This window comes from Periophthalmus magnuspinnatus, chromosome 13 (genome assembly GCF_009829125.3).
Source record: "Periophthalmus magnuspinnatus isolate fPerMag1 chromosome 13, fPerMag1.2.pri, whole genome shotgun sequence".
Classification (NCBI taxonomy): Eukaryota; Metazoa; Chordata; class Actinopteri; order Gobiiformes; family Gobiidae; genus Periophthalmus; species Periophthalmus magnuspinnatus.
In genome coordinates, this window is record NC_047138.1 from 7780922 (window position 1) to 7800130 (window position 19209).

At 40.8% G+C, this 19209-nt stretch overlaps 1 protein-coding gene across 1 annotated transcript; it reads right to left on the reverse strand.

Moving 5' to 3' along the window:
• Positions 1-547: 547 nt before the first annotated feature.
• On the reverse strand, positions 548-18825 carry arhgap32a (Rho GTPase activating protein 32a). Its single transcript, XM_033977636.2, has 22 exons — positions 18590-18825; positions 14333-14446; positions 13338-13443; positions 12909-12997; positions 12636-12720; positions 9862-9948; positions 9654-9791; positions 9499-9591; positions 8699-8821; positions 8538-8615; positions 8230-8311; positions 8005-8154; positions 7535-7637; positions 7142-7286; positions 6874-6956; positions 6633-6740; positions 6384-6529; positions 6064-6277; positions 5629-5777; positions 5474-5548; positions 3986-4564; positions 548-3828 (listed from the first exon to the last, which is right to left on the reverse strand). Exons 2-22 carry the CDS (start codon positions 14419-14421, stop codon positions 1766-1768), a joined length of 4785 nt encoding a protein of 1594 aa, XP_033833527.1. The 5' UTR covers positions 14422-14446; positions 18590-18825; the 3' UTR covers positions 548-1765.
• Positions 18826-19209: the final 384 nt, after the last annotated feature.

Sequence of the window (19209 nt, forward strand, 5' to 3'; positions counted from 1 at the left end):
GGGCGGCCTGGACGTGGCTGTCTCAACGGCCTTCTATACTAAATGATGTTAAAGCAGCCATTCTTCAAGCTTTACGTGGAATCAAAATAGGCAGCTACTACTGCTAACTAACTACTGTACTGCAATAATGAACATCAAATGTGTTAAGTCTGATTGGCCTAATTAACAGAGCCTTTTGTAACAGAGATAAGAGCTGAAGATAACTTGACACTCCATAAAAAGCAAATTATCAGTTCCATTTTTAATATATTACTTAGGGCATAAGGGGTGTGTAAGCTGGAAATGCACTTACCCATTCACAGAAACCTTAACAATTGGCAGATAACCAGAAAAACTAAATTACAGCCTACACTAGAATTAACGTTAAGTAATGGTTTAAGATGCCAAGACATTAAAATTAAACAAAATCCCATGATCTTCAAAGAAATAACACGTTGATGCTATACTGCCATCTAGCGTTCAAACACTGCACTTGTTGAATTATTGCAACAAGACCAACTTTGAATTTGTAAGATAGATATTTATTTTTAAGACGTCACTAAAATAACAAACTTAGCTGTCTTAACTGAATAGTTGTACAATCTGATAATCATTGAAATGCAATTTTAAAACAATTAAACATGATATACCATTAAAACACTGTTTTTAAAAGATTTCTAAGAGAGTAAAATATATATTTTTCAATCTGTGACAAAACCACAATGTCATACAGTGTTACAAAATGCATTCTCTTCTCACAATGAGCGTTATGTTTTTAGCATATCTTCATGAGGAGGCTTTGAACAAAACCTTGCATTATTCAGTGCCAAAGGTAGAAATCATGAGGTCTTTCCATCATTCTTTCACAAAAGTGCTTACAGAGGATTTAGCAATGGTTTAAAGCCAGTTGTATTGTACAAATAAAAATATACTGCATTGACTGTATATCCTGTATATTCAGTATTAAGAGTCCTCACCATGTTAAGACAGTATACAGCTGTCCTCCATACAAAGTGCATGTGGAAGTCTATAAGCAGACTGAAAAACTATAAACACAATGTACATTGGCCACATGATAGCTATATTATAATACAAATATTTTTTTTTTTATAATGCATTAAAATCTGTTCTTTTTTACACATTCGTAAATATATATGTAAAATAAACCTGTTATGACTGGACTTTTATGTTGTTTAAAATACATTTTCTTTATATGATGACAATATTGGCATGTCGGATTTGTTCCCTTCTAGCATTGCACAGTTTGACACTTTCATGGATGCTGGCAATAGAATTGGAAGCAGCACCTCGAATAGGTTGTTTTCGCAGACCCTTTTTCATATAAAATTTCTGAAAGAAAATCCACAAATGTTGAACCTGAATGTGTTAACAACTGGGCCCAAAACCTTATTTATTTTATGGTAAATTACCTGTTGTTTTTTTTGGTTTTTTTATGAGCTCTCCAGTGCAAATGACTAATAATATGACATTGCATGTTAAAAGTTCATTCATCATATTTATTTTATTCCCATCAACAGTGGCAGTTTTGGTTTCATGTGGAGAGGCAGAGAAATTGCAGTGATATTAACCATGAACGAGAACAAAACAGTAGATACTTCACTTGCTAATTTTGGCCTATAAACCATTATGAAAACAACCTATTCAAACAGATCTCCCGAGTGTTGAATGAATGAAAACCATACAACAGTCTATTGGTCTGGCAGGGGATAAAGTGCTCATGTCCTTTGGCAGCGACATGGAGTAAAACTTAAATGTTCAATAATAATCAATCGTACACTCCACCTTCAGATCTGAGATAATAACCCTCTCGCCCCAGTGCCTTGGACAGAAGTCTGTGTCTGTTGGGAGACATGCAGCTTTGCGCCTGCACAAACCCGGCCAAAGCCTTGTTCGTTCGCACAGGTTTTGATCTAGGAGCTGCGTAATACCCCTCTGTGAAGTCATGCTGCGTAGGTCTGACTTTATAGCTCTGAGTCCTTCTACCGGATTGAGAAAAAGATCCCGGATGTTCAGGATCTAGCTGGGATTTGACCTGGTATTGGTGGGGTCGGCTTTCCCTCGTGCTCTGCGATCTGCCAGGTCGTCTGAGTATTCCCGGTTTCAAAATGCCAGAATAGCTCGTAGCTTTAGCCATCATGAGCGGATCCTGGTTGTAACCCTGCATATGGCTTTTGTGCTCGATGTTTTTGAGGTTAGGACAAGCCCTTTCTGGGAGCGAGGGGACTTTGTGAAGCTGTTGTGTTGAGCTCTCTTTTATATGAATTCGCCTGGTTTGGCCTGGTTCTGCACTTGGCCTGTAACTGATTTTATGTTTAGTAACTTCTGGCTCACTTTGTTGGGATAGGGGCGATGTTGGGGAGGTAGCTGCTTGTACATTTTCCATTCTATCTGCACAAAGCAAGTAAGCATTTCCCGGATCGGACTTACTGCGAGTGTGCATAATATCTCGATTTCTTGAACTTGGACTGTCAAATGGAGACTTACCCCTATCTCTACTATATGGTTGATACACAACTCTTTCATACACTTCTGAATCTCTAGCCTCGTAGACAACAGTATCGCGCTCTATAAAAAGCTCCCTATTCATTGGTTGAGCGTAGTAGTCGGATGGTTCACTTTCTCTAGTGGAATGTAACGTGTAGGACTGGCTGTGGCGAATCCCAGTTGGTTGGCAGGGCTCAGCATAGTATTGAGAATTGTCTCCTTGATATCGCTTCTGTCGCTGGTTGCTTTCTAACTGACTGGGAGGGTGCCAACCAGTTTCTATTAGTCTAGAATAGATTGCGTCCTGGTTCGAGGGCCCTTCTACATAAAATATTGTGTCTGGAGGCATGATTTTGGCCTCGGCTAGCTCATAGTGGCTAATCTGTGGAGCATGGAAAGATCTAGCTCTCCTGATTGCAGGTTGCCCAGCTGTTCTGTCGTCTGACCTCTGCTGCTGGCTGTTTGACCTTTGAAAACCACTTACAATATGCTCATCTTTATAGTAACGTCTGTTCTGAGGTGACAAAGGGTATCTGGAAGCTAAAGCACTGTAGTTGCCCTCTGAAGACTGCCGGTATATGCTTTTTTGTAAATGAATTGGCAAGGCTTCAGGCGGAGGGCAGCGGGGTAGTTGCCGTGTTTGAATAAGATAACTGTAGTCATCCGGCGTGTCCTCTTCTGTGCTGTAGTGGTGATGCAGAGGGCGTGGGAGGACCTGCTCAATAGAAGTTGGCATAGAGGTTTCGGCAAGAACTGCTCGGAAGTTGAAGACATTTATAGAGTCGGTATTGACATAAACAGGAGAGGTCAAGGGGCTCTGAGTGGGACAGACAGGCTGCGTAGGCGTGGACACTCCTACGCTCTGATAGGTCGGTTCTATCGGCATATCTTCGGGTCGCAAATCGTCTCTGCCTTCGTCCAGACTCCCTGATCCCAGTGGGCTAACGTTAGGTGTGAAATTGCTTGAGCTCTCCTGTCTGTCTGTGGCCAGCTCGGGTCGGAGGTGGGCAGGGAGGAAGTGGACAGGAGGAGGGTAGCAGTGGCTCTTAGCTGGGCTGTGTCCCGCTGAAGATGCCTGGATGTTGCCTCGCTGCTCCTGTAAGTACACTTTGAGATCCAACATGGAGGGCCTGGCTGGTCTGTCCTGGGCCGTACCGTGTGGTAGAGGAGCGTCCTGTCTGGGGAGGAGCAAGGGGTGAGGGGGGGTGTAGGTGTTTCTCCTTGGGGGGCAGCCGCTGGCCCTCTGCGCAGACTCGGCCAGGGCTAAGGCCAGCTTGCGTGCGGCGCTCATCAGGGGAGGGTGAGGAGGGAGAACAGAGACTGAACTCATAAGTCTATCTGTTCCTGGGGAGGAATAAGACAAACAACGCTACAGTATGACAGGACAAACAAAGCTATGGTAAAGACATGATGGGACAAGACACAAAAGCTTTCATAAGAAACTAGATTAGATGTTTTTTACTAACTGTGCACTAGTGTTGACACGTATTTTGGTACTGACCTGGATCTGGGAGGTCCGAAGCTTGGCTCACGGTGCTGATAGGACTGCAGTGGGAATATGGAGGTCTCCGCTCTTTTCCATCACTAACATCACATCTATCATCCAGAGGTGAAGGTGTACAGGGGGAGGGCGATGTCGAACTTCCAAACACTGCCGAGGAATTTTGAACATCTGCCTGCGTCTTAAATGACTTCTTCCTGAGTTTGGGAGATTTCAACACCCTCTTGGCGTCTGCATCCAAACCTGGGCTGAGATCTGGTGAGAATTCGTCTATGTTATTGTTGGGAGAGGAGATAGGTTCAGATTCACTGGAGCACCCTGCACTCTTCCTCCATTTATTTCCACTCTTGCTGCACTGAAAAGACATGGGGTCAAAGTCCAGAGTGGAGATGCCCACAGCCGGTGGACTCAGGTCGAGATCGTCCTCTTGTGGAGACAGTATAGAGGCAGGCGTGTGGATAGAGTGAGGCCGCAGTTCTTCTTTACTTCTGGAGGAGTGCAGGTCATCTTTACTGACCGCAGCAGAAATAGCCTCGCTGGTGGACCGGGGTCGTAGGGGCCGATAACTGTGAGGATCGCCTGGGAGAAAGAAAAGATAAGAGATTCAACTTTAAAAACATTATTGGTAAAGCTAGAGGAACTCACATTGTATAGTGTAAGCTTTAGTGTAAGTTAATGCTTGTTAAGTTAATTTATTTGTTCATTATTTACATGAAATTATGTATTATATCATTGAACTGTAATACTACCAGCATTCATATTTCTTTGCAATTACCCAGATACTAAAGAATGTAATGAGCAGGTATGGAATGGAACAAATTTGGACCTTTTCGTCTTCTTTTAGAATAGTCTTTCTATGTACGAAGTAGAATCAGACCACATTGTAATTTGTATCTTGTGTTGTTGTATTACAATTGGTATTGGGCCTTATTCTTGGTATTGAAATATATAATATAGCCAGAAATCGTAGTACCAACAGTACACTGCCTGACCAAAAAAAAAGTCCCCACCAAAAAAAAAAGGTCACACACTCTAATATTTCATTGGACCGCCTTAAGCTTTGATTACGGCATGCATTCACTGTGGAATTGTTTCCATAAGCTTTTGCAGTGTCACAAGATTTATTTCCATCCAGTGTTGCATTAATTTTTCACCAAGATCTTGCATTGATGATGGTCGAGTCTGACCGCTGCACAAAGCCTTCTCCAGCACATCCCAAAGATTCTCAATGGGGTTAAGGTCTGGACTCTGTGTGAAAATGATGTCTCATGCTCCTGAACCACTCTGTCACAATTTGAGCCGGTGAATCCTGGCATTGTCATCTTGGAATATGCCCGTGCCATCAGGGAAGAAAAAACCCATTGATGGAATAACCTGAACCTAGACCTGACTCGTACCTATAGGCTTGCACCTATTTGCTTAGTTAAATCCAGAGGGCAACTTATTTTTTGGCCAGGCAGTGTATAATAACATCACTTCATAACTTACCTTGGATATTGTGCAAAGAGGTCAGAGATTCTTCACTTTTGGTTGAACGCAATGTACCAGTGTCGCCTCTTCCACCTGTGTATGATTTCACAAATTTGATTCAAGACCATACTGTGAGGACATTTATTATTAAGGTTAGTGACTTTGAAACTGACCTGGCAGTGCAATGCTCTTCATCTCGTTAGGCTCACTGGGATGCCGCTTTAGTTTGCGTTTTGTCACAGAATGAGATTTGCCCAGGTGGAAAAATGAAAGCCAGTTGCCAACCGGAGATTTCTTAGATTTGACAGGAGCTCGTTTAAGGCTGAAAAATGTAATACATTTCATAAACACATTTTTAAGTCAATGAATCATTCTCATCTATGGACAGACCACAAAATTAAGGTATAACTGAAATATATTCTGTGTGAAATATAGATATTCTATATCAGAACTAGTTAGGGCCATGCACTGCAGCTGATTTTCCTTTCAGTTGAGAAGGGAGGCAGACAGAGATCGTGTGACTTATGGCTTTGATTCATATTTTAGTTGTACATTTTTTAGGAAAAGCCTCATGTGTACCAAGAAGTACAAGGATACAGGATACATACTTGTCAATGGGCAGGTCTATGACGGTATGAAACTTGCCGAGCAGAGCTTCAGGTCCCTCCCCCACTTCAATGTAGTCGCTGTGGGACAGACAGGGGGTGGTGGCTGGTGACCCCAGCTGGGCCTGAGTCCGAGCCTGGGCCTCTTCTAATGACAGTAACTTAGTGGATGGAGAACAGACCAGCAGTGATTTGGGTCTGGCTAAGGTGTTGTTACCTAAACATTGAAAAAAGGTTTTGGCTTTTTAATGTATTCAGTATTCATTCATTTCCGACAATATACATTTTGGACACAAAAAAAGATTAAGGTGGAAGTGACAAACCATTGTTTTCCCGTATGATGGCGTTTATTTTCTGACTGAACAGAGCCTCAGTGTTATTAAGGATAAACTCCACCACCACAGACTGGATCCGCACCTCCATAAAAGCTGCCGTGCCACTGAAACAGGCCGACTCAATTTGTCTAGACCTGAAACACAATACAACAGTTTCTCATACAGAGATATGGTCTAGTTTCCTACAACGAAACAAAATAGCAGAACAAAAGATTTCATTGATGTGTTGAGTGTCACCTGAGAAGGTTAGGAGCCCAGACAATAGCCAGGTTCTTTGTGTGCATACTGGTGACTGAGCTAAATGTAGCCAGACGAGACAAATGCCTCATCAGGAATTCTAGAGTCCTGTAACAAAAGATTTAATGTAATTAAAGAGAAGTATTTTTTTACATGCAGCAAAAAACACATGAACTCCTCATACATTATAATATATTTGCACCTCCTGCCACCAGGGGGCAACAGATTTCATTAGACAGACCTATAGTGTGGCGGAGGCAGCTGCTGGATGACATTGTAGATCTTGACCAGCCTCTCCTCATCAGTGGCTGCAGACACAGCCTCCTGAGCAGAGGATAAAGCAAATACAATGGAGGCAAAGGGACTTTCTTTCACAGTTCACTTTTATATTGAGCCAGTGTTCAGCTTTGCTTAATCAGCTCTGGTTTAAGCATGCACATCCCCTGCTGTTCCCAGAAGGCGTGACGTAATGCAGTGACCCCATTTAAAGTGTGTGGTTTGGTCCTTACAGCGAAGCGGTCGTAGAGTTGATAGGTGAGCAGGGGGTTGGGCAGCTCTCTGAAATACAGCTTACACAGGGAGCCCACAGAGTGGATGTCTTGTCTGAAGTTATCCCTGGTCAAATCTGGGACCTGCTCCGAGTCAAATTCATGCCTAGACACAGACAAGAAGACAGAACCAAGCTTTTAACATTTGAATATAAACAAAAACAAGATAGAATCAAACACAAGAAAAAAAATATATATAGTCAAATAATTTACAGGCTTGCAGCTATATGCTGAGGCCCAGCACACCTATAGCCAAACTGAGTCATTGTCAAAAACATTTGATTTAGCCCAAGGTTTAATACAAGTTGTAGAAAAAAAAAATCACAGTTACAACATCAAACCACAGCTACAAACCTGAGTTTCTGGATGTTGGAGGAAATCCCAGAGAGCCTGTATATTCCATCAACAACACCATGTTTCTCAATAAATTCTGCACAGCTCTGGACGACCTGTGGGACTGCAGGTCACAGAGAATAAGCGGTCAACTGTTTGTGTGTGTGAGTTTGTATGTGATAAACAACTAATATACTGATAAAGAGTGACCTAATTACCCCAAAATATGACAGTGACAAGTAACCAATCTGACGCAAATCTTCAAGTTTGCAACTCCACTTGTCTTTAGTCTAACAGTGATTTGGTTTAACTACTAACATTAAATCAGACACTCAACACTGTGTGGTGCAAACTGAACAAATCGCAGTTGCTCAAGCGTAAGAGCACATGTCGAGAAATGTTAGTTGATTTAACCACAACCACAATAGACTCAGACATAACCAAAACTGACCACGGCCACAACCACAAGTTTGTAAGGACAGAGCGTGTACCATCATGTCCTGAGTTGTGGAGGTGCTCTCCCAAATCGCAGCCGAAAACTCGCTCCCGAAGGATGCCTCGCTGCCGGAGCTTCTGGGGTGGCGGCCTCGACTTCATGAAAGTCCTCAGGAATGTCACAAGTTTGCCATGCTTTTTGCACACTAAGAATGCACAAAAAATATCTTAACATGAAATAAAAAAACAATGAATCTAGCTATTTGTCAACATTTATGTACCTGGCTTTGGCACTGAGCTCTGAACGTTGGGGGGAATTTTGTCATTTATCAGCTCCACACAGTCACAGGGAAAGAAACCAACCTGTACACAGATTAAAGCATATTTCAGAACATTTAAAGCATCACTGAAATACTATGTTAACTTCGTATGATGAAACGATGAAGAAGTGCATTATGATTGTAGTTTTAAAATGAGTAAAATGTGTTTTAAAAATTATATTATTATATTGTGAGTATTGTAGACATTGTAGAAAAAAAATATATATAAAAAATAAAGCAAACAACAAACGCATATGTTCTTCTTTAACCTGAAATCCATGTTTGCCTCTCCACCAGCCAGTGTCTTCTTTAGGAGGCATGTCAATTACAGAAACTATATCCCCAACCTATAAAAATATATCACATGAAAACAATACAATTTGTAAACACTTGGAAAATGTAATCAGGATCATTTCTAATAAGTTGTTACCTCAAAAGTTAGTTCATCAGTTGCCTGAGCAGTGTAGCGTTTGGTCACATGGGCAGCGGCGATGGCTGGAACATTGATTGAAGCTTCCTCTGAAACTAGCAGGTGATTTCCCTTGTTGTCGATCTGATGGGAAAAAAATGAAATATGTCTTTGTCTTTTGTCTGCATATTTACTTTATTACTCTATCCCCATGGCGATAGGCAGCTACCAGACCAAATTACAGGTCCAATCTGTGTAGAGATGACCCCGTTCACAGTATGAATACATGATTTTCGAGGTATATTTAGTACATATAATTGAATAAACTGAAAGAATGAAGATAAATATGAATAATGCCATATTAAGAAACATTTCAGGCAAAGAAATAGGCCGACAAGCAGGTGGCAGACCCTCTGAATCTGCAGTAAGTCATGTACCACTGAAGCCTCATATATATGTGCAATGTCATAAAGGTATCTCAGTAAATGCATCCGTATCCATGCCACATAAAACTGCAAAAATATTTTTCACAGGCCTCATACACTTAGTCACTTGAGATAAAGATTGTGTGTTGGCAGAAAAAACAGAGTCTCCATCTGCCCTGGAGCTCCATCTTGGCTCCTTACATCTTTTTTATTCCCAAAGATTAAAAGGGTTTGGTGATGCACTTTTCAGAGCCAAAACGCAGTCCTTGGTTGCCATTACCATCCAATTTAAATTCACCCTAGGATGCTATCAAATGAGACAGCATATTAGCTCCAAGTCTCCCCCCGAGCATTATAAGCATGTCCTAAATGACGCAAATAAAAATTAAATCATACCTCCATCCATGTTAGCACCGGGCCACAGTTGATCTTGTTGTCTGCGATGACTGAGAGGCGGGATAAGTATGTAGCCAGCATTTTTGTTATGGCCTACAGAAAACAATATTATACAGTATCTTTCAGCAAATGTGGTATTTTTGAGTTGTGATTACCTCCACAATGTCTTTTGAAGGGTCAAACTTGGGCAGCTCGGTGAGTTGGGAGAAGCGACGGTCATAGATGCACAGGTGGAGATGTTTGTCCAGCACCCGGAAGTCTTCATAGGACCTCTTCACTAACCAATTTTTCCCCTTATACGGAGTAAACATTCATCAATCAGCTGTTTCAGTTACCTAATACTTTAACTAAGTGTCAATTTACCTGGCAGGTGATTTGAGACAGGTAGACCAGCTCTTTAGAATCCAAATTTACTTTAGGCGTTTCACTCTGATCTTCTTTAAGGACCAACTAAGAAAAAAAATGAAACATAGGAAAGAAATCAACCTTTAACAACTACACAACACATATCAAACAACATCTTAATAAGTATTTTAACTTTGAATGAACCTAAATAATGATACCATCCTCTTTCTATGAACATTGTTGGGATAAGTCCAGAGGTAAAGTCTTACCACAAATTTCTTGTTGTGTTATTGACGCACGGCATGCTTCCAAAAATACAGTACTGAGCCGTATGGGGGTTTGGGAATACATTGATCGACAAGACTTCAAAGGTCCGAAGCCGAGGGAAGTTCTGGTTATTTATAACTTGCTGCAGCTCCTCCAGATCCAATATTATAGAACATACAGTGACCTAGTTACAATAGCAGCCTAAAATTGAGACAAGACCACTTTAACTACTTAGGATAAGAGAGAACAGTAAATCCTAAGTCCTTAATAAAATAGGAATAAAGTAATATGTTGTGAATTCCTAAAGTTGCACAAAACTAATTAATTGGCCACAAAATATTCTTGAAACTTTTCCAACTTTAAACAATGTGTTGCTACTTAAGGCTGCTATCACATTTGTTATGGTTTTGTCCTGGTGTGAGCCCAGTCTAGGCTTATTTACACTTGGTTTAGTAATGTTTTAGTGCTAGTTTAGTCTTCAGTTAGTCCAGGTTTAGTTCCAGTTTCATTTTGATGTGATCCATGTTCAAGTGTAAACGCACCTTAGAGGGATACAACAACATCCTGGATACTAAAATAGCATCCACATTTGCTGAAGGAGGTGTTAGCCCAAAGATTACAAATATAAACAGCTAAAATTATGTTAACCACTCAGCCATCATGTTTTTAATCCTGCTTAAATTGACAAAGCTAAACTAAATAATACCGAATAAGCGTTTCAATTCATTATATCCACCTACCTAAACAATTTCTGCACTAACGCATCTCGGACCGCCACGTGCCTCTACCCTCGTGCTCAGCTTCCATCCCGGAGCTCAATAACGTTCTCCGACCAGACAAATAATGGCCCAGGGGTAGACGAGTTTAAATGCTGCTCCTCACTCTCCTATCCCCTTACCGCCATGTTATGTAAAACGATCATTCACAGTGCCTTGGCTCACTATGTGCACTAGTCTATTCACTGCAAAAGGAAATAAAGAGGATGCTAAAGAGGAGTCTTCCCTCATCCCTACCTCTGCGATTCGATCCACCCCCTGCTCATTATGCAACCCCCCCTTTCTTGTCTGAGCTAGACTACATTCGCTTTCCCCAGTCGTGAAGGGGCTTGGAAGATATGGGGTCAATGCTCGCACACATAGACAGACATTGTTCATTATAGGTAGGGCTTATTCATTCAGTTCAGGGTGATGCTGCAGATAATCTAGGAGGAATTAGAGTGGCCAAGACAGTAGAAAGTGCTGTCCTTTTGTGCTAACTAAAGATTAGAACTACTAAGTGCATTATCCATGGACAGAAATCCAGCCAAAAGCTTCAAGACGTCCCCCTTTAGACAAAATAAAGAGTAAATACAAATGGAGGATTTAGTTGTGAGGACATTAGAGACCATCTTAAGTCTGTCCCTCATGTCCACTAAATCGCACTGGCCTTGTCTTGGTGCAACACTCCAAGGTCAGTCAAACTGCCAGCCATAGCAGCTCACTTCCTCTGGCTGTGCAGATAAAGCCATCATGAAGTCATGGCAACCGCAGCGGGATAGTTTGGCCAAACAGAGCTGTGGCATCATGGGATTGAGGATGGGCTTTGCTACAGTGAATCACATTATTGGAGCGTGGAGGGATGCACGGACTGTTTTTGTTTCACACATGCAGTCTTTTGTCTAAAGCAGCCAAGTCACTCACTGAGGGACTACTGCACTCTGCTGGCAGGTACGCTGAACTGCACTAATGAATAAGTGAACAACAAAGGTTTCCTGAAATACTGTTTTAGGGGAGCAGTTTATATACACTACATATGGAGACAACATGCACTAACATATGTGTCCATCTGTGAGAAATTATTGTGATTGTATTATGACTTCTCTGATGCTGGGCATGTCACCCACTTGTTTCCATGTAGATGTTAGGCTTTGGCTGGAATGTTCCACAGTAAGGCTTTAAATGTATCTATATTATAGCTTTTATGTAATTATGGTTGTTGCCAAAAACACCTTGAAAAAGCATGCATTCTTACTGCAGACAGGGGTCGCCTCTTAAGATCTGACATGTAAATTGGTGGCATCACTTGCTTGTCTCCATGGAAATGAATACATTTAATTCCAAATCATGGAACATTCCAAGAAAATCGATAACATCTACATAGAGAAGTGGGAGATGTGCCACCACCAGAAAAGTTAGTGAACCTATAGCTAAGTGGTGGTCATCAGTGGTGGAAGGTAATGTAGTAAAAAGTAAAGTACTGAACTTAAGTACACATTTTAGGTATCTGTATTTTGCTTAAGTACATTTTGAAGTGAATACTTTTTACTTTTACTTCATTCCATTTGAGAGAAGGTATCTGTACTTTGTACCCCAATACATTTTTGAACAGGACTGAAAAGTAAAAGTATTTTTTACTATTGTTTTACTTAAGTAACAAAACTGAGTACTTCTTCCACCACTGGTAGTCATAGTCATCACTCATAGAATTCAACTAATAATTAATTAATACTTTTACAAAACAATTTAAATACATAACACTGAAATCACCTGAACACTCCCAAAATCCACAGTTTCATAGTGGAAATGAGCACACTCGGCCAGCTTTGGAAAGTGGCCTCTGGGGAATGTCAACCTACAAAACAAAGCACAAATATCACACATAAAGATCCAGTACATCTGTCTGATTGGGAATCTGTGAGTTAGATGGAGAAATCACATTGGTCCTAAGAGTCATGCTACAGGCCTCCATTACACTGGCCTGGATAAGAGTCCTGGTTTACAGCCCATAATAGCAGCAGCTTTGTCACAGGGAGCACCTACTTCTTCATGTTCTTGACTTTCATGCTGGCGGTGCTGACGCAGGCGCGCAGGAGGGGCTCTGGGTGCTCTGTGATATCATCAGTGGGGGCCTGTCCAATCATAGAATACATATATTTATAATGATTATTAAGCACTTGTCCCTCAAAGTAACTTGTAAATATATTGATATAACTACTAATTAAAACAAGGGAGTTTTACACATTGGATTCTTTATGTATTGTAATGCATACATAATTTTATTATCACTTATTTTATTATCACTTATACTCTTAGTAAAGCACAGTGGTGGAAATAAAGGACGTTTACCTGACATACTGGTTTGTGATGAGTCAAAATGAATCAGCTAACATGCTAATGCTAACCCTATCTGTTTGTATTGTATGGCCATGCCTTAGTGAGGGATGAAGTCAGACTGGTGTGGGCATGTACCAGGACACTGGGTGTCTCGTGTTCTTGCTTCTCCTCCAGAGGATTACTGTTGGCAGCTTGAGATGAGTCTTCAGATTTGTCCTGGTCTGAACACGGTGGCACATCTCTGCATACAGTAAAAGCATTTATTTAATATGTAAACAATCTTTTTTCTACAAACTGCATGCTTAAGATGATTTGTAGTATTTTTGGAGAACACCAGAGGGAGCGATCAAGGAAATATAATCTTGTAATATCTGTATTTACTACTACTGCTGATATCTTTATGTAGTTTGAGAATTGCTTTAATAGAGATTTTATTTCAAGCTTTACTTTGGAAAACAGAAACTCAAACACTTCTGTAGACGTTCAAAAAGCCAGCCTTGTCCATTCAAAGTCACAAAGGTAATCCGCCCACAAGGGAATGCTTTAGAAATCCTCTTTTTGAAAAGTGACTCAAATGTATTCAGAAGTGAAGGGTGAGGTCCATTGAGCTCAATTTAATGATGAACAAAGAGAGGACAGACAGAAGCCTTTGGCTTATCACAGAGAATGGGCTGGATCAGATGTAGACAAAGAAGTGTAGTATCTACTGAAGCTTAATACTTTTACTCTCCACAGACACAATAATAACACAGGTATGTAAACAATGACACATTTTTGTTCACAATGTAAAAGAATCTGATGATGACAGAGAACATAGATGTACTGTAAAACATTTGTGCCATACAAACAGAAATCAAAATTAGATGTAAGAATTATGTTATACAGTATTTTTGTGAGAAGTTGGGTCCAGTTCTCAGTAAAATGACAACAATCACACAAGCATTATGAATATATCATGTGTCAATTCATATTTTTTGATGCACAGGGGATGTTGAGCCACTTCTGTCCTTCATTTCAATGTCTCTGTGTTGACATTACATTAACAAAATCTAGGAATCCGTACAAAACTACATGACTTTACATAATTCAAGACACAAGCATAGAGTAGAAAAGGCTAGTACCAAACTCACCCCCCAAGGACGTCACCACTTCCTGGTTCTTCCTGGGCTCCCATGGCAGCATTCTCAATCACCGCGGCAACCACACATCCAGCCTCCATGATGGCGGCTTATTGCAACAGCCTGCTGAGGAGGACACACAGGAGAGGGAGGGGCAGAGATGGGTGGGTGTAAGAGTACAAGAGCGCAGAGACATGGAGCCGGCAGATGTAAACCCAGTGGAGGCTGCAGTGATTCTCAAGGCTGCGATTCACACACAACCACACAGACACGTGCCCCCGACAGTAATCTGTGTCGACATCATGACACAGAGATGAGAGCTGCTTCGACTGATAATGCATGCAAGGTCCCCAGATACTATAGTATACAAGAGGATCGCCACAGCACACTTAAGCTAAAATGAACCTTTATTACCAATTCAAGCCATTTAGATCCGTTAAATTATTCATAATGTGAAGCAAGGCATTACAAACAGTTACATGTCACAGGCTTTCAGGGTTCAAGAGTCCATTTTCTGCTTGATATGTACTGTATTGTAAACATCATGACACTGCAAAACAAGTACCCACTTCCCAAACTACTGTAAATAAAATGATTATAAGCTAATTGGAGGTTTTAGTTGAAATGTACCATTCTGCCTTATGACAATTATTCAACATAGGTAAGCACTCTGCATTGTTGTGTTGAATAATACTCTGTGAATGTAAAAGAAGTAAGGACATTATCTTGGCACCAATATTTTGTCTTTGCAAGATTAGACAAATATCTTGTGTGTCCACATTCAGGGACAAAATGCATGTCCAACAGTACTGTCTGTTTGAACTTAATCCGTGTGAACGCTTTCCTGTGTGGGAACATGTTAAGCTGCAGGGAAGGCTGACTGGTTTTGTAATTGGAGATTTAATGGGTTTCATTTCACCTGTCAAAACTTACAGAACAAAACTGGGGATGATATAGTTACACTATTAAAGTTACACAAAGTTATACAAATAGTTACACTATTAAAGAGCAGGTGGTATTTTACTTCTGTGGAGTAAGTTCAAACACATAAAATATTTAGATCGCCATGTTACTTTTTATTGTTTTGAAAATGCTATATTCACTAAAAACAATGTATTAACATGTTTTATAAGTTTCACTTTCGTTTTTGATGCTCTGAATCTCCCCGCGTTAAGTCACTCCTCCTTCACAGCTCTATCACAACACAATCAGTGGACGTTCTGCAAATGACACTACTGCATCAGGTTTGTCAAGTTGCTGTGTAAAATTTTGTATGATGCTTTTGTATATTTATTGAGAAGTGTTGTGTGGGAGAATGGGTGATGTATGCTTGTGGGCGGAGCACTGGCCAAACCATAAGGAGGTTTGAAATGGGCAAGATTGCTAAATTACTGAAACATGCATTGATGGTATCTAAAACCTCTTCAGGCATGTTTTCAATGAGGAAACAATGTTATAACATGGTAGAAAGCTCCAAAAAGTAAATTTGCATAACACCCCTTACCTTGCACATCAAGATGGATTTTCACAATATTTGTGGGTTCACAAACTGACAAGAATCCATCTTGGCGTGCGCCCGCTGGGGCGATAGGCCCGACAGGTGTTTGGCGGACCAATCACAGAGCAGTATTGAGGTTTGTGCGGAAGTCAAAGGTGAAGTATGCAGAAGGGAAGCGCTTTGTGCATTTGTGGATAGGGAAGATGTCTGTGCTTTTCTGCAACTGGATGTAACAAAAGTAAGATTTTTTTGTCTTGTTCTACTATTGTAATGCTTTGACCAATCAGACTCAAATAATCGTCCTCACATTCTGCATTTTCAGAGAGAGCCATCCTAGATTGATAATGTATAGAACTCAATTCTGGCGTGAGTTGGGTTATAATACCCCCTCTTTAAGTATGAATGACATATTATGTATATAGCACTAACAGTGCAATGTGTTCTATGTATTACATGGTCAAAATATACTATGTGATGTAGTTATTTACTTTCATATTATTATTTTTTTGTTTTACTTTATTCTTCACAATGTGGCACAACCCAATTATGCCCTAAGCAGCAAATAATATGTGAGTGACTTCACTTACATCTATAAAAAGATGAATCTTTTCAGTTTTCCCAGTGACACAATTAAAGAACAATGAAAACATACTTACCTGAATCATTTCAACACGACACAAAACAATAAGATCAGCAGTACCTTGTGCTATAAAAAGATGATCACGTGACTATAAACTATAAAAAGCTTTTTATGCATTGTTCAAAGAAGAGAAGATCTAAATCTTGACACACTGTGAAAAAAAATATGCCTTCTTCCTATATTTGTGATCACTTGTAGATAAATGCCAAATAAACTAACTAAAGCAGCATATAATAACAAAGCCTTGGTGCTCTGATGGCCTCCATTAGGTTTCTAAAGAAAAAAATAGGCCATTCTACACATTCCACTCTTTTAAAAATCTAAAGATTTAAAAGAATTTAAAAAATGTAGTTTCAGTAAGACCATGGACATAAAACATGGCTGCAGACAGTAGGCTATCATGTGTGTATTTGAGGCAACAACCAAACAGCAGATGTGTCCTAATGAGTCACTGCTCCTTTATCACGTGAGAGGAAGGACCACATAAGGACAGTAGCCATCTTACAAACCTTACACACTGTACTATTTGCTATTAATCTTCTATATACTGTGTTTATTGTTATTGTTGCTGAAGGCAGTTCTGTCTCCATTCATTCTCATACATATTTGCATTAAGGGGTGATGGGTGACTAAATTTACAGAGTGAGACATAACAGTCTGGACTATTGCCAGCTATAATACACTGTGCTGAATGTTGTATTGCCCAGGTATATATTTGTACCAACTATTGACTTGAACAAGGTGAACCACTCACATACTGTACCCTTAGCAGATAAACTCTAGGGAGATGAGCATTACATAATGGGTAAGTCTATGTCAGCTATGTACTGTTAGTCATGGCTCCTACACAAGCTGTAACAAATGTAGTTTAAATGCCTTCAAGAAAAAATGCATGCATAATATAGTACACACTTCCCTGGAGACAGTGACATGCTCAATATTGTCACCCAGGCAAAAGCGAGTTTTCATGCTGTTATTCTCAGTGTGGGAATGCAGTCAGCCCAAGCAACAAACATGGAGGCGAGAGGACTGTGGTTGTCATGGCAACCCCCATCTCCATTGTGGTTGGATGTTGTATGGATGGACCCAGGATGAAGCAGCAACTGGGACAACATGTACAGTGAACTTTTGACTAGTGTCTCTGCATTGAGCCTATCTAAGAGTATACACGTGCATTAACTTTGGCATTATTGTAGCTGGTACATTTGTTGTGAGAGGAGTAGCAGCTGAGGTCACATGATCAGTTAATCTTCTTGAAATCTACCAGACTGAGATTAACTTTATTTCATCTCACATTGGGGTTGCTGACACAGCTCAGCTGAGCCGGACGGACAGCAGAGCCATGATTATGTGTGAGACAAGAGAGTCCAAATATTTAATCAAGAAATCCAGTGGTACGTCATCGGATTTGGAAAACAGCCAGACGCAAAACACAAGACCTTCTCTTGTAATAGTAGTAGGCAATAGTAGGCGTGACTAACACACTTTAGCTACTATCAGTTAAATAGGATTAGTAATAATAAAATGCTTTGTTAGACAGCTGTAGAGTTCTACATAAACTGGAAAAATAAATATCATTAAGATGCAACGTTCTTTCACAAATGTAACACCTGATAGGCCTGTGTAGCAAAATATTATCTCACTTCCTCATTGTGGCACACTTCATGTTTTTATCTAATAGCCTATTACATAATAAAAGGCAACAGGGTGAAAGAATGAATGAACTCTCACTATTAATAACGCTGCTCACACACTCATACTAATAATGTCTGGGAAGTGTTTAGCAATGTCTTTCAATATTTAGATTTCCACTCAAAAGTCAATCAGTGTCCATTGTACCTGAGCGTAAAAGCTGCATATGGATCAGGTGAACTGTCGGCTGTAATGTGCTGCAGGAAGTCAGGTGGGAAAAGTTGCTCCTCTCCGTGTACTCTGACCTGTTGGGCCTGACAGATGTGGGTTACCCGTCGCTGCTAACTTCAAAGCTGATTGGCTGGATCATTAGTAACTACATCACAGCAATATCACGCGCTAAATGAACTAGGGACGTGCCAAACCTGTGCGCTCTGGGAGTACCTAACCTTGCGCTGTAATAAGCTGGCTTCAACGTGTCCAAACCCTAAATGCTTACCTGTGGTAGTGCACGTTGCTGCAGACTGCCGCCTTCTCCTCCTCTTTATGCCGCTTCTTCTCGACAAGGAAACATCTTGCGTGCATCGCCGTAGATCCACGCTCACACCCGGGGCACAAAGCTGACCAGAAGCGCCTAAATAGAGGAAAGGATGCTGCAGGTTTTTACTACGGGTTTAGTCTTCGCTGCGACATTTCTGATGAGCTGTGTGGGCTGTCTCACTGCTGTCTACCGCTGAGGAACTGCACAACCGGCTACGGGCGCGCGCACTAGTCATCTCGTGGTCGCGCATGGGTTATTTCGCCTCTGGGCTTCGTAAGACCTTTGTAACATCCGGGCGCACTGGTGAATAAGGTGGTCGGAGTTGAAAGCGTGCATAGAAGAATGTTTGTGAAATTAAAAAGGCCCCGGAGCGCACTGTAGTAACTGTGAGTTGGGTTAGGTAATGCTTTACGCGTTACATAATCAGTGGAGGTGGATGGCAGCAGTGGGCACAGCTCACATCTTCTCTGATAAATTATACTGTCCTTTATTATACAGTCATCTATGGTTTTGCCTCACCTTCAGATTCCAAAAGGTAGGCAATCCTAAACAAAAAACCCCTGTATGTTTCTGGTTAA